This window comes from Euprymna scolopes, chromosome 8 (genome assembly GCF_053919585.1).
Source record: "Euprymna scolopes isolate OS-2025 chromosome 8, ASM5391958v1, whole genome shotgun sequence".
Classification (NCBI taxonomy): Eukaryota; Metazoa; Mollusca; class Cephalopoda; order Sepiida; family Sepiolidae; genus Euprymna; species Euprymna scolopes.
This window is the reverse complement of record NC_136489.1, coordinates 161,323,744-161,338,103: the sequence shown is the minus strand read 5'-3', so window position 1 is coordinate 161,338,103 and position 14,360 is coordinate 161,323,744. Positions and strand designations below refer to the sequence as shown.

The following is a 14,360-nucleotide window of genomic DNA, read 5'->3' as shown; positions in this document are numbered from 1 at the left end:
CCTTCCAATATATCACCGGATGTTGGATGTAATGTAGTTTCAAGTTTTAGAGATAAAACTTAGTTATAATTTGAGCTGACAGATAATCTGGTTGTTTATTGAATATAAAAAAAAAAATACACAGAAGGGTGGTGGGTATAAGCCATTAAAAATCACATCTTGTGTTGTTCTAACCAACACTTTTCATCATTTTTCTGGTTCATTTTAACTTGTATTCAAAAGCATGAATACATTTGGGAATTTATTTTTTCATTGCCAATGTTTGAATGGTCCATTAAAACTATGGCAAATATTTAAAATCAATTTTTAAAGTTTATTATATATATACTAGCAGGGAGACCTGACGTTGCCTGGGATTGAATGATGATCAACGAATATTTCACATTCCTATATTTTTATTGTCATTGAAATCTGGGGGGGGGGGGAAATCCGTGAAATCATCCAGGAGGAAGCTTCACATACCTCCATGCCTCCATTTAATCTAAAATATTTTATTCTACATTGCACTCTAGAGAATTTACTGTTTCTTTTATAAAATTATTTTATATAAACTTCTTTCCAGTTAGTTTAAACCTACCGACCATGCCATGCTAAAAACAAAACCAAAAAAAAACCCTAAAAATCATGCTATCAACTTACCCACAATAGAACTTTCACGACCCGTTGTTCTATCATTGTTGCTAAATGACGACATGGAAAAAAATGGCTTTACCGATGATAGATAAATTAAAATAACGGTTTCAATTATCGGTAATTATCGGGGGTATTCTGAGACAAAACTTAACTAAGATCACTCCCAGACTAAAGTTTTGTAAATTTTAAAGAAAATCTGTTCAATCGTTTTGGAGTCTATAAGGAACAAACTCACACACAAAATTGCATTTCATGCACTTTTTATTTGTTTTATATAAGCATTAATACGTTGCTACACATTCATGAGCATGTTTAAGTCAGCCAGTTACAAGTAACTAGAAACATCTTCAAGCGATATTGCTTACGATTAAGGACTTCACTTTTGTGTAAACAATGTTGCCTGAAGAAATTTCTAGTTACTTGTAACTGGCTGGTCAAAACAGGCTCATGAATGTGTAGCAGTATATAAATGCTTATGTAAACAAATAAAGAGTGTGTGTGTGTGTGCACACACACACACACATATAATGAATTTGTTGTTTAGAACTTTAAAATAAGAATAGTAACAATTGTCGAATATTTTCCCTCAGCAACAAAGCCAACAGATTTTTGGCCATTGATGAGATGACTATTACCCTGTTGATGGAAGTATGACTTTGGTCTTGTGCAGTTCTAAGAGGTCTACCTTCCCAGGCTTTACTATCTCCCTTTGAAAAGGGGTTATTTGCTAATCGTCTGAAGCACCTCTATCGGGAAATGCTGACAACATTGCTCAGGTTATTTTTGGCAGGCCAGAGTGCTTGTCCACTAGGGCGCTGGCTCTTCAAATCCCGTTTTCCAACCCTTGCGTAACATTGTAAACAAAATCAATTGACAAAACACCTGCTTTACGATACCTCTAATTCTTATGAAGTGAGAGGATTTCAGAATACATTGTGATGTCTTAATAGACACTTTCTCTCCTTTTCTTGCTCTCTCTCAATTATTCTCTAACCTTTTGATATAATTAAATATGTTGCTTTTCCAGCATTGAAAATGATACAAAATTTTTGACAATCAAAGACATTATTCCTGGTGTTTTAATTACGGTAAGTTATTACAGTTTTTACCTATACTTACAATTTACCATTCACAAGACAAATATCAGTTTTTATATTGGAAGTTTATTTCTTGTGTTTTGACATTTTCAACTGTGCACTATATACGAATGTGCTAATTGGAAGAAATCAATTGCATTTTTTTCTTTAAAAAGATTAACAATCTGCAAAAATTAAAATTAAAAATGTTTTTAATAAACATATGAATATAATGTATTTTCTTTTGCTTTGAATTCATCTTTACGGTTAATTCATCTTTTTTTCTCTCTTTTTTTAAAGGTGTGAGCAAAAGGAGTTATGGTTCTTGAGACTATTATTATTAACATACACACGGTGAAATAAATCAGTTTAGCATAATGAAACATGCTTCCAAAGCGTTCAGAATTTTTTAAATTTTGAGAAATCAAAGAAAATGGTACTTGTACAGTTTAATCAAGACATTAAAAAATGAAAATATCCCAAAAAAAGGTTATATTGTACGTATCTGTTATGGAATGAAGTTCTCCAAAAAAAAAAAAAAAAATATTTCACTTAATTTGATCAAGTACTTTTTTTTATTTTTACAACAATTTGTTATGATACCGAGCAAAAGGTAGTCATGTTTCGATTTTTAGGAAGAAAAGCTAGTATTAAAGCTTGGGAGGGAATGTCGGCGCTTTAAACTGAGTTATCTCCCTGTGGCGTGTTAAAAAAATTCAAAGATGGCTACCTTCATTGCGCTCTCATAAAAACGTGTTTTTCCGCTGGAAAAAAAAAAACTATTTGATCGAATTCAGTGAAATTTTTTTTCCGAGATCTTCAGTCCAAAACGAATACGTACGATATAGCCATTTTTTTTTTTTTGCTCAATATTTTCATTTTTTAATGTCTTCATTAAACTGTACATGCACAAAAAAAATATTTTCAAACAAAATTTCATAAAATTAATCTAGTTCATTTATGTACATAATTAACTTTTTCTTTTTTCCAAATATTTTGAATATTTAATATTGAAAGTTTGTGTTGCTTATATATCGTCATCAACGATTCATCAAGTAAATCAACTTGGATAAGGGTAGGGAGTTTTTTTTTTTTTTTTTTTTTTTTTTACAAGATAATCACTACTTATCAAGGCCTGGAAACCACTCGGGGATAAGGCTTATTGCATGTACAGTAATTAATGGGATAGTATCGTAGTAATCGTTAGTATTGAAGACTTGATAAAGTCTCTTACTTAAGGGACAGTTCATCAGGAATTTGTTTATGTTGGACTTGAAGACATCCAGGTTGTAGTTCCTTCGAAAGTGAGAAACTTTGTAATTTCAGCTTTTTTTTCAATCAGCCATTTCAGTCTCTGATTAAAGAAGGTAGCAGTTATGGTGCAAAGCGGGCATTGAAGCACATGTTCCCACATAGAAGTTTTATAGCAAGCCCCACTCACTCCTCTGGTTCACTGCAGATTGTGCAGCTGCCATTGCACAAAGACAGCATGCATTCCGCCGGTTTTTACGTCATAAATCAAATACAAATAGGCAAAAATTTGTAGATGCTAGAAATCATTGTAAGAGAGAAGTAGCGACAGTTAAAAGAAAGCATGCTGAAATAATCAGAGAACGCATTGAATCACAAAAGATAGGAACTCGTGATTTCTGGAAAATCTATAATAGTGTAGTGAATAAAGGACAATCAGTAATTCCTCCACTGAGCAACAACCAGAAGGTTGCATGCACGGCAATGGAGAAGGCGGTACTGCTTGTCCTGCGATTCGCCTCCAACTCAACCTTAGAGCCAACAAACAACTCCCTTCCAAATTTCCCTATGTGGACTGAAGCCACATTAGATGATGTAAAAATCACTCCTTCTCATGTCCGCGATGTCATAAAAAACTTGGACACCTCAAAGGCGTGTGAGCCTGATCTCATCCCTGCATTACTAATTAAGAAAGGTTCAGCCAAGCTAGCCCCCATACTTTCCAAGCTCTACAATAAATGTCTTGCTGAATCTTGCTTCCCTAATATGAAGAGGAAGATGGCCTCTGTGGTACCAGTGTACAAGAATTCTGGCGAAAGAACAGACCCTCTCAATTATCGTCCCATTAGTCTCCTCCCACTCTTCGCTAAAATCTTTGAGACCTTAATTAGTCAAGCACTAGTTCACCACCTCGCAAAAGCAAATCTTCTCTCTGACAAACAGTATGGATTCAGGCAATGTCATTCTAATGCAGATATTTTAACAGTCATCTTTGAACGCATTTACCATGTACTGGATAAGGCAGGCGAAGCCAGGGATATAGCCCTTGATATATCCAAAGCCTTTGATAAAATCTGGCATAAAGGGCTGTTAATGAACGCATTTACCATGTACTGGATAAGGCGGGCGAAGCCAGGGCTGTAGCTCTTGATATATCCAAAGCCTTTGATAAAATCTGGCATAAAGGGCTGTTAATGAACGCATTTACCATGTACTGGATAAGGCGGGCGAAGCCAGGGCTGTAGTCCTTGATCCTAGGCCTTTGACAAAGTCTGGCATAAGGGGTTGCTAATAAAAATTAAATCATAAGGTATAACTGGACGTATACTAAATAGAATTATATCCTTCTTAGATAATAGAAGCATACAGGACATACATCTAAACAGCATAACATTAATGCGGAAGTGCCATTATTATTCCTGATATTCATAAATGACTTCCCTGATAATATTGTGTCCGAGATGGGTATATTTGTTGATGATACAACGCTCTATAATATACATGAGGCAAGAACATATGTACATAAATCTAAGACAATGGCAGAATTGTTAGAAAATGACCTCCAGACTATAGTGGAATGGGGTCTCAAATGGATGGTAACATTTAATGCTAGTAAAACTAAGCTGCTCTTCTATAACAATTACAAGACGCCTCTCCAACCTCCTACATCAATAACAAATACCACCCTACCTGAGGATTCTACCTTCAAACTCCTTGGCCTAACATTTACGGGTAATATGAACTGGAATAAATACATAGAGGACATTGCAAAGGCTGCTGCAAAGAAGGTGGGTTCCCTCTATCGAGCTAGAAGACTACTCACACCTGAGAGTATCCTGTACCTTTACAAGGTCACCATTCACCCATGCACATTTGGACGGATGCATCTACCACTAGTCTCTCCCTCCTACATAAAGTCCAAAAAAGAGTTGTCAATCTAATCGGTCCCACTTTATCAACTAAGCTCTACCCCCTGTCCCATCACCGCAATGTTGCATCACTGTGCCTGTTTTACAAATATTTTAATGGAATGCATTCTGAGGAACTCGTTGCATTTGTACCCCCTTGACGTACATATCCCTGACAAACCCGCTTAGCAATAAGATCTCATCCCTTCACTGTTGTTGTCCCTAAATGCCAGAAAGCTTTCTATTCTAACGTTTCTTCCCTCGAACAGCTAGACTTTGGAATTCCCTTCCTGCTGTCTGCTTCCCTGGCTGTACTGATATGCAGAATATCTTGTTGATCTTTCCTAGACATGGCCCCAAGTAGTAGCCCGTTACATCCAAGTGGCGATATGCTTTGTTAGGGGGTGAACATGCGTAAAAAAAAAAAAAATCTATGTAGCCTTCAAATCCAATGTAAAGAAGTTCTTGTTGAGCCGTCCCCATCTATATATATATAAAAGCGAAAATGTATGTATGTATGTACGCTTTTCCTCGATGTCCACAAAAGGCTTCTTTCAGAGAAGCGCTTGCTCGCTTCACAACTTCTTAAAACTTTTTATATCATCTATAAATTATAATATCTCGCAGTTAACCACGGAGCTCGCCTGTCTATTTAATTTTATTGACTTTCAAACATAAATTATTCCACATTTCCCGCATCGGCACGCGTTACATTCGGTTTTCGGTATAAACAAAAAGCGTAACTCGACTCTTATCACAGGCTCAGAGCCAGTGGTCTCTAATGTCGACTTCATTTTGAGACAAGGGAGCGGGTTTTTAAAAACAAACAAACCGATTTATTGACTTCATTAAAAACTGTCCCGCACAAAATGCTAACTGCTGAATACCTATCGCCGTCACGTCAATCAAAAATGCGTACCTGTTTTTTTTTTCACACTTTACTATTTTCCAACTGCGCGTCGTCAAGGCTTTTTTTTTTTTCACACTTTACTATTTTCCAACTGCACGTCGTCAAGGCTTTTTTTTTTTCACACTTTACTATTTTCCAACTGCACGTCGTCAAGGCTTTTTTTTTTTTCACACTTTACTATTTTCCAACTGCACGTCGTCAAGGCTTTTTTTTTTTTCACACTTTACTATTTTCCAACTGCACGTCGTCAAGGCTTTTTTTTTCACGGGCACCTGTTTTTTTTTTCACACACACCTACAAACACCTGGGCAACGCCGGGTACCCCTCGCTAGTTGAGATATATAAAAGGCAAAATGTGTGTGACCATTTCGTGTATGCCTCGCAAAGGCTTTTCTCGCACACGCTCCCGGGGGGTGGGGGTAACGATCGCTTAGAAGTGTTTATATACCCGCTAGATAATGATATCTAGGAGTTGGGAAAACGCGTAGCGTATAGATTTATTTACGTCGACTTTTACAAAATTATTACTATTTTGGCTTCTCACGTGTTGATTCGGCTTTTTCGTATAAAAAGCGAAACTAATTCAAAGCTAACTGTATGTTCACGGCATCGCGCCAGAACAACGTCCAGAAGCAATCAGTTTTGATCAATGTGGGGCCAAGCTCCTTATATCAAACAGTTGCTATTCAATCTGGACAATGGGGAGCTGGTTTCCCTCTCCCCAACATCTTTTTTTTGTTTTTCCGATTTTTACATTTAGCATCGTTTGTTTGCCTTACGTTAGTTTTTTTTTTAAATATTTACTTCGCTTACTCTTATGTTTTGATTAACACCCCACCCCCGCCCGAGCACACACATCTCCAAACACCCTGGCAACGCCGGGTACTCCCCCGCTAGTAAATAATAAAAATTCTGCCCAGTTTACACTATTAATAATTACAGTAGAACTCCAAGATATAATGGCTCTAGGATACATTTATTTATTTTTTTTTTTTTTTTCAAGTTACGATGTGGAATCAATGTTTTTTTGACCCCTGGTTAGGGTATTTTCCCTGCCTTCTGGTGTTATTTGATTATATACATGTGCATTATATACTGTACTGTATTTTGTTACTAATTTTTAATGCTGTATCCCCGGGGTTCTATTGTACTATCACTACTACCTTACATTCCTTAACCCTGATCCTCGAGTGGCTTTCGAGTCTACATAAGTGGTAATTCCCAAGTAAAAAATAAAAAAACAAACAAAATAAACTTGGTTTCAATATTAACTAACCCAAACGATGAATATTCGTATACAGTTGTTTGCAACATTAAATAACGCGCAAATCAAAATGCATTGTTTTTATTCCTAGGCAAAGAAACATAATTATTTTTAAAGGTTTTTTATTAATGGACGAAGTATTGTTTTTCCTCTTTTTGCAGTGTCATGTAAAAAAGCTTTTTGAGAAAGGAGTTTTAGTGTCCATCAATGATAAATTGGCCGGCCTTATTCCAAGCTATCACGTGGATGATGATATTACAAAATCCCCAGAGGAACTTTTCAACGAAGGAGATCAAGTCACGTGTCGAGTAAGTTTTTTTTTTTTTTTTTTTTTTATATACAACAAAATCATGTTGACACACCGGTTTTCACCAGATCACCAAAGTTAAGCAATGATGAACCTGATCAATATCAAACCATTTGGGAATACTAAGCGCTGTATAAAGTGGCACTACCGTGTCACTACTGGCGCCTCCTTCCCTCCACTAGTTTGTGGAAGATAAGACCCTTGGCCAAGATCAAGAATCCACTTGAACTGGTGCATCTTCAGTTTCTCATGAATAATTGTGTGCACAGTTCCCACACTGACATCAAACTGTACACTTATTGTCTCTATAGACACATGATGGTTCTTTATCCATGAAATTCTTTATTTGGCCAGTCAACTCTGGTGTTCTGACTTCTTTACTCCTTCCATATCTCTCATCATCCCTTACAGACTCCCTGCCTTCCTTGAATCCCTTATGCCACTCGAAACCTGATACTCGATTCATGCAAGATGGTCCAAAAACAGTTTGAACATTCCATATGTTTCTGTGTCATTTTTTTCCAAGTTTAAAACAGAATTTTATTGCATATCTTTCTTATAAAGTGTCGTCACGTCCAGATTGTATTTTTGTAATTCACCAGTTGTGACAATCAGGCTTTAGTAGAGTGTATTCCAATTCCTGCTGTAGCTGTTTCTTTGAACCTGAAATCATAAAAATTGGTCAGTCATCTCATGAGATGCATAGCAATAGCATACTGAATTTTCAAGAGTTTACGACAATTTTAAATGCCTGTACCAAAAAAGTTCAGGATAAAATTTTTTTTTTTATGTCAATGTATCCAGATGACTACTCTTAGTGAAATTGATTTTTATAAATATTTAATCATAAACTTTAATTTTTTTTATTTTTCTTTCAGCTATATTTGTATTATTTTGTATAATGAAATAATTTTTTATTTTTATTTTTTTTTTTTTTTTTTAGATTTTGAGTATTCATTTGAAATCAAATAAAGTTTTTTTGACATGCAAAAGGTCTTTGGTAGAGACTAAACTTCCAGTCGTGTTCAGATTTGATCAGATCAAGGAAGACATGCTCTTGGAGGGGTTCATCAAATCTGTAAATGATAATGGTGCAGTAATTGCCTTTTATGGTGATCTCACTGTAAGTAGAAGTTTTACTTTTTTATCACTTATCTTTGGTTATAATCACTCGTTTCCATTTTTAATTGTGATTCTGATGCATTTGTATTCTTCTTTTAACGATGAACATCGTTGCCAAAAAACATTGTTATTTTGCAAATTAATTTTTGAATATTCCTGCAAACAGGCTGCTGCTGATTATTAGTATATATATTAGCTGTACCTGAGTTGCCGAAACGTAAATATCATATTCCAAAAATCACGGTCCTCGATATGACCTTAAACTATATCCAGTGGTGAGGCCCCAGCTTGCGGGCTTTGGGGAGTGTGGAGCCACCCTTTAATTGCCATTGCTCCCAGGTCCACTCTGACCTGGAGTGGTAGTACCTGTTAGGGTCCCAACTATGGGTTAAATAGAAATCCACTTGAAAACAACAAATATATTCTATTAAAAAAATTTTTCTTCAAAATCTTTGGATTCGGCATTAAATAACCTGAAAAGGGTTGATATGCCGTAAAACAAACACAACCAACCAACCAACCAACCAACCAAAAATCACGTAAATTGATTCAGTAGTTTTATTTTTAAATAAGAAAATCAAATTTTATGAGTATCCAAGGAATAACTATATTGCCTGCCATTTTGAAAACAGTCTCCAGAAACAAAGGGAAATAACCTGACAATAATACATACTTAGTAGATTTATGTTGTGATGCCTACGAATTCCTATTAATTGCTTAAAAATGATTTTCTTTATAAAAATAAAACTACTTGACCAAGTTATATGATTTTTGGAACATGATATTTTTGTTTTGTCATGGGTATCTATATCATACAGACTTTTACTTTTGGTTTTCTAAACGAAGACTGTTTCTTTTATTTCCTACTCATCTAAGTTTAACTTGATTGAGCATAAGTTTGATTCTGGACAAATTTTCTACATTGACACAATTCATCAAAACTAATTTGTTTCTTAATTTCTCTCTCTGTCTATTAAATATAATTATACCATTTTCTCCTTAACCCTGCATTAGTCACCTGAGTGCTCCAAATATGATGCTTATACACCCCAATTAAAAAATCTTTAAAGTGTTATTATTTTGTAAGATATAGTTATCCTGCTGGTTCAGGATATATATACAATCCCTGTTGAACAGTTTTAATCATTTGTATCTTGTTGATATTAATATAAAATAATACAATAAAATAAATTATAAAACTAAAGAAAAATAAAGGGTACTTGTACAGTTTAATCAAGACATTAAAAAATGAAAATATCGAGAAAAAAAAAAAGTTATATTGTACGTATCCATTATGGAATGAAGTTTTCCGGGAAAAAAATTTCACTTAATTTCATCAAGTATTTATTTTTTACAGCGAAAAAACAATTTCTTGTGATACCAAACAAAAGGTAGTAATGTTTCGATTTTTAGGAAGAAAAGCTAGTATTTAAGATGGGGAGGGAGTCTTGGTGCTTTAAACTGAGTTATCTCCCCGTAGCATGTTCAAAAAATTCAAAGATGGCTACCTTCAATGCACTGTCATGAAAACGTGTTTTTCAGCTGTAAAATGAAAAAAAAAATACTCGATCAAATTAAGCGAAATTTTTTTACGGAAATCTTCAGTCCGAAACAGATACGTACAGTATAACCTTTTTCGATATTTTTTATTTTTTAATGTCTTGTTTAAACCGTACAAGTACCAAATTAAGATATTACATTATCTAAGCTCATAGTTACAAGACTGAAAGAGTAATAAATTGTAAATAAAATAATAATCCCATCAAAACTTTAGCTAAAGGAGATACCAAAACATTAATTCCATATTAAATATTACCTAATGATACATAATATGTGGTTAAATGTACAAATTTTTATTTCCACTGGAAAAATACAAAAATATATAAATCATAAAATCATACCCATGTTAGTTAACTGGGGTGACTAGACACACCAGAAGGACAAAGTGATATCTACCTCCAAGGAAAACTGAGATACAACTGTGGCATACTACGTGTGTTATACTCTCATCGAGTCAGGAGAGTACTTGGAGGGAGGAAAAGAAATAAGTTGTTAACTAGGAATTATGAGGACTTAAAGCAAAATTGGGGTGACAAAACACCCCATGGGACTAACGCAGGGTTAACATCCAGTAATTAATGTTGTGGGGTACAAATCACCCATATTTGAGAACTAAGTAGAATCAACTAGTCCTATGAATACGACTGGTTTCAGAGACTAAATGGAGACATTCATACCATGTTTAACCGCATGCTACAAACACGTTCCTCTCATACCACTTTAGTGGCTCCTGTATTCTTTATGATAAATACATATTATATTTTATACACTTTACACTACTTGTGGTTTCTTTCATTTGTGATCTTTTCTGGTGATTCCCCTGATAGTGTTGGTGATATTTATTCTTCCTCTAAGGTTCGCAGATCTAAGACTCGTATTACATATCCATCATATTCTCATATTATTTTTCTGCTCCACTGACGTCATGCGACTAACAAAACCTCTCAACGACCTCAAAAGTCTCACTGTCCAGATATACTTCCTCCACATCTGAGTTCTCATCCACCTTCACTGTTTTCTTCAGCATAGACTCATTATCCTTCCGCAACGATACAAGTAATTCCCTTTCATACCACTTTAGTGGCTCCTGTATTCTTTTTGATAAATACGTATATTTTATACACTTTAAACTACTTGTGGTTTCTTGGTTTCTTTCGTTTGTGACCCCTTGCATGGGTTTACAGCAACTAGTTAATTATACCTGTTGTTAAGAAGTACTGAAACAATTATTGCAAATGCACAAGCAACAAATAACCATAAATTAACTTAAAGCACAAAATTTATTGTAAATTCGAAACATTTTTCAATGGTTTTGCTTGTGTTAAGTAATATATAAAAGGCGATATGTATGTCTGTCTATCTCCATATTTTTCTTTGGTGCCATACAAATTCTCAAGATTCAAATATGCAACCCAAACATTGAATTTTTCTCGTTCTTCCCTGAAATGAAAATTCAAATCAATAATAAAAATCTAATATATAAACAGCTATATGTCTGTCTGTCTGTCTCCATATTTTCAAACTCTATATCCTCCGAAACTAAAAGTTGCAGAGCGGCGCTAGGGGGGCTCAAATGATTGGATTTTTTATGGGCCATTCTTTTATCGATCTTTAGCCAGTTAAAATTGTTTTTAAGGAGTCAAAAATAAGTTAAAAAAAAAAAAAAAAAAAAAAATCATTAAACATTTTGTACATTCACCTTAGTTTATGTTTAATTTTTAATTGGTTTATATATGTGTCAGGTTGGTACAGTGATAACATCACCAGCTTTGAATGTTAGATATTAGGTTTCGATTCTAGCTGATGGCACTCAAATATTTTTTTTTTTTTTTTTTTTTTTTTTTAAATCACGAGTCTATAATAATATATACGAAATCTAGACAAATTAAAACATCATATTTAAGCGTATTTTATGCCCGGGCAAAACTCCCCTCTGGTTGTATTTAATAATTGATTAAAATCATAAAAAAAGTAATTGTTTTGTACGATCAGGAAATAAATTTATGATTTATAACTATAACATAATTAGAATTTTTAGTTTGTTCAATGCAGACAAAAGTTATAGCCCAATGACTTAATATGAGTGTTTAATGCTAAATTGATGGTTGAATATGGTTAAATTTGTGCTAATTTTTGTATTAAATACTGATCCTTATTAATCTCTAACTGTGCATGGAATGCATACCATTACCTCACTTGCTGCATCTTATCATAATAGGTCTGTACAAAATTTTAGCCAGATCGGACCAGTAGTTTCTAAAAAAAAAAGTGAAACAGATAAGCATGGATAAAAAGAAATATAATATAGATAAATTTTAGGGAAAAAAATAAATTTGTAATCTGTGCAAATTTTTTTGTGATTTTTATTACGCATATAAGTGTTAATTTTTTATTTATTTGCGGACTGTTATCCTCATCTTCATAGTTGTTGTTTGATCATATTCAAGCCAACTATTCCTCTGGCCTTTTTTTAACTGTGACAGGATAGGAATGATGAGTCTCTTAATTGTATCCTCAGTAATTACTGCCTTCCATAGTTGTTGTTGTCTCACCACGTTTTTAGCCAACTAATCCTCTGGTCTACTTTGGGTAGGATTGAAACCACTATCTTCAGACAATACTTATCTGGAACCATAGAGATTCAACACCTCTATCCACTGTGCCATAGGCTTCGAAGGGCTATCAAGGTTGGATTTTTTGATCTTATAAATCCGAGTTTTCATTCTCATCTGGTGTTAAGTTTTGTTTAAAAGATGTAGAAAACGTCTTGCTGTGTTCTAATCAAACCAGAGATCAGTTATAGATCTAACTTACATGACTTGGTATGAGGGATTAAATATTGATTTATTATTTCTATTAGATTTGGCTGCCCCATAAGTGTTTCAAGCTGGATCCAGGTGTTTTGCTTACATCCGTCTACAAAGTGGGTCGATTGATCAAGTGTAGAGTCTCAAAAGTCATTCCTGAGGAAGAGAAGTTTTTCATTATTTTACCGGTAAAATAAATTTTTAAATTTAATCACTATTTTTTCATGTTTTTCTTCCTTTTTTTTACTCTTTTATGTTTCATGTGTTTTTTTTTTAACCTTTTCTTTTTTCTTTCATGTTTTTTTTTCTTTTTTCTTTCATGTTTTTTTTCTTTTTTTCTTTTTCTTTCTTTTTTCTTTCGTGTTTTTTTTTATTTTATCTTTTTCTTTTTTCTTTCATGTTTTTTTTCTTTTTTCTTTTTCTTTTTTTCTTTCATGTTTTTTTTCTTTTTTCTTTTTCTTTCTTTTTTCTTTCATGTTTTTATTTATTTTATCTTTTTCTTTTTTCTTTCATGTTTTTTCTTTTTTCTTTCATTTTTTTTTTCTTTTTTCTTCTTCATTCTTTTTTACTTTTATCCTTTCTTTTTTCTTTCATGTTTTTATTTATTTTATCTTTTTCTTTTTTCTTTAATGTTTTTCTTTTTTATTTTTTCTCCAGTCTGAAATAGCATTTTCATCACTAAATTTGAAAAATTGATTTTCTTTTTAAGAATTGTATAAAAATAATCAACTCGATTCAAAATAAGTTTGTGTGTTCCATAGTCATGTCTTTCTTTTTTCTTTTTAAGATCGCCTGATTTTGTCTGATAAAGCTGACAATTCTATTTAAGTGGAGCCATTTTGTAGTTCAACTAATTATAATAACTGATGTGAAAATACACAATTACAATTAAATGAAGAATCATATTGCCGTCTTAATTATGCTCCTATTTTCCACTTACCTCCCTTTATCTGTAATTTTGAGATGCCATCTAAAATACTGTTTACACCATTTCTGTGATGATATTTAAAACATTATCATTTTTTTTTTTTTGTATCTGAATTTCAGGAATGTGCCAGACCCCCTAAAACAACCCCTAATGTGACAAAGGTAACAATGGTAAGGACTTCAATAATATTTAGCTAATGTGAATGTTTATGGCCTTATTTTAGCAATATTTTATTTTTATGGATTTTGAGAAAACTTTTGGACGTGTCAAGAGATGTTGTCTTGTGGACTTTGTATAAATTAGAAAGAAGTGAGTCATTGCTGAAGGTTGTTCAAGCAATGTACATAAATACTCAGTCTTATTAGGATTAATAGTACATTTAATGACAGCTTTATTGTTAGAATGAGAGTACATTAGGGATCTGTACTAAGTCTATTGTTTTTTTTTTTGTGTTTTAGAAGTGTTGTCCAGCTGAGGTTTTTGTGCTGATGATTTAATGCCGGTCTTTGAGGAATGCTATTGAAAGTTAAGGTCTGAGATATTAGTGAATGTTACTAAAACTAAAGTAATGATCAGTATTTACTAAGACTAAGGT

The 14,360-nt window shown here is 33.5% G+C and overlaps 1 protein-coding gene across 1 annotated transcript in view; it reads left to right on the top strand.

Moving 5' to 3' along the window:
• The window catches only part of LOC145283950 (protein RRP5 homolog), a 133,662-nt gene that overhangs the window by 35,297 nt on the left and 84,005 nt on the right, over nt 1–14,360 (top strand). The window contains exons 11-15 of the mRNA XM_080133047.1: nt 1,661–1,721; nt 7,203–7,349; nt 8,292–8,471; nt 12,891–13,025; nt 13,885–13,935. Coding sequence (XP_079989173.1) covers nt 1,661–1,721; nt 7,203–7,349; nt 8,292–8,471; nt 12,891–13,025; nt 13,885–13,935 — 574 coding nt within the window. The remainder of the gene's footprint in view (nt 1–1,660; nt 1,722–7,202; nt 7,350–8,291; nt 8,472–12,890; nt 13,026–13,884; nt 13,936–14,360) is intronic.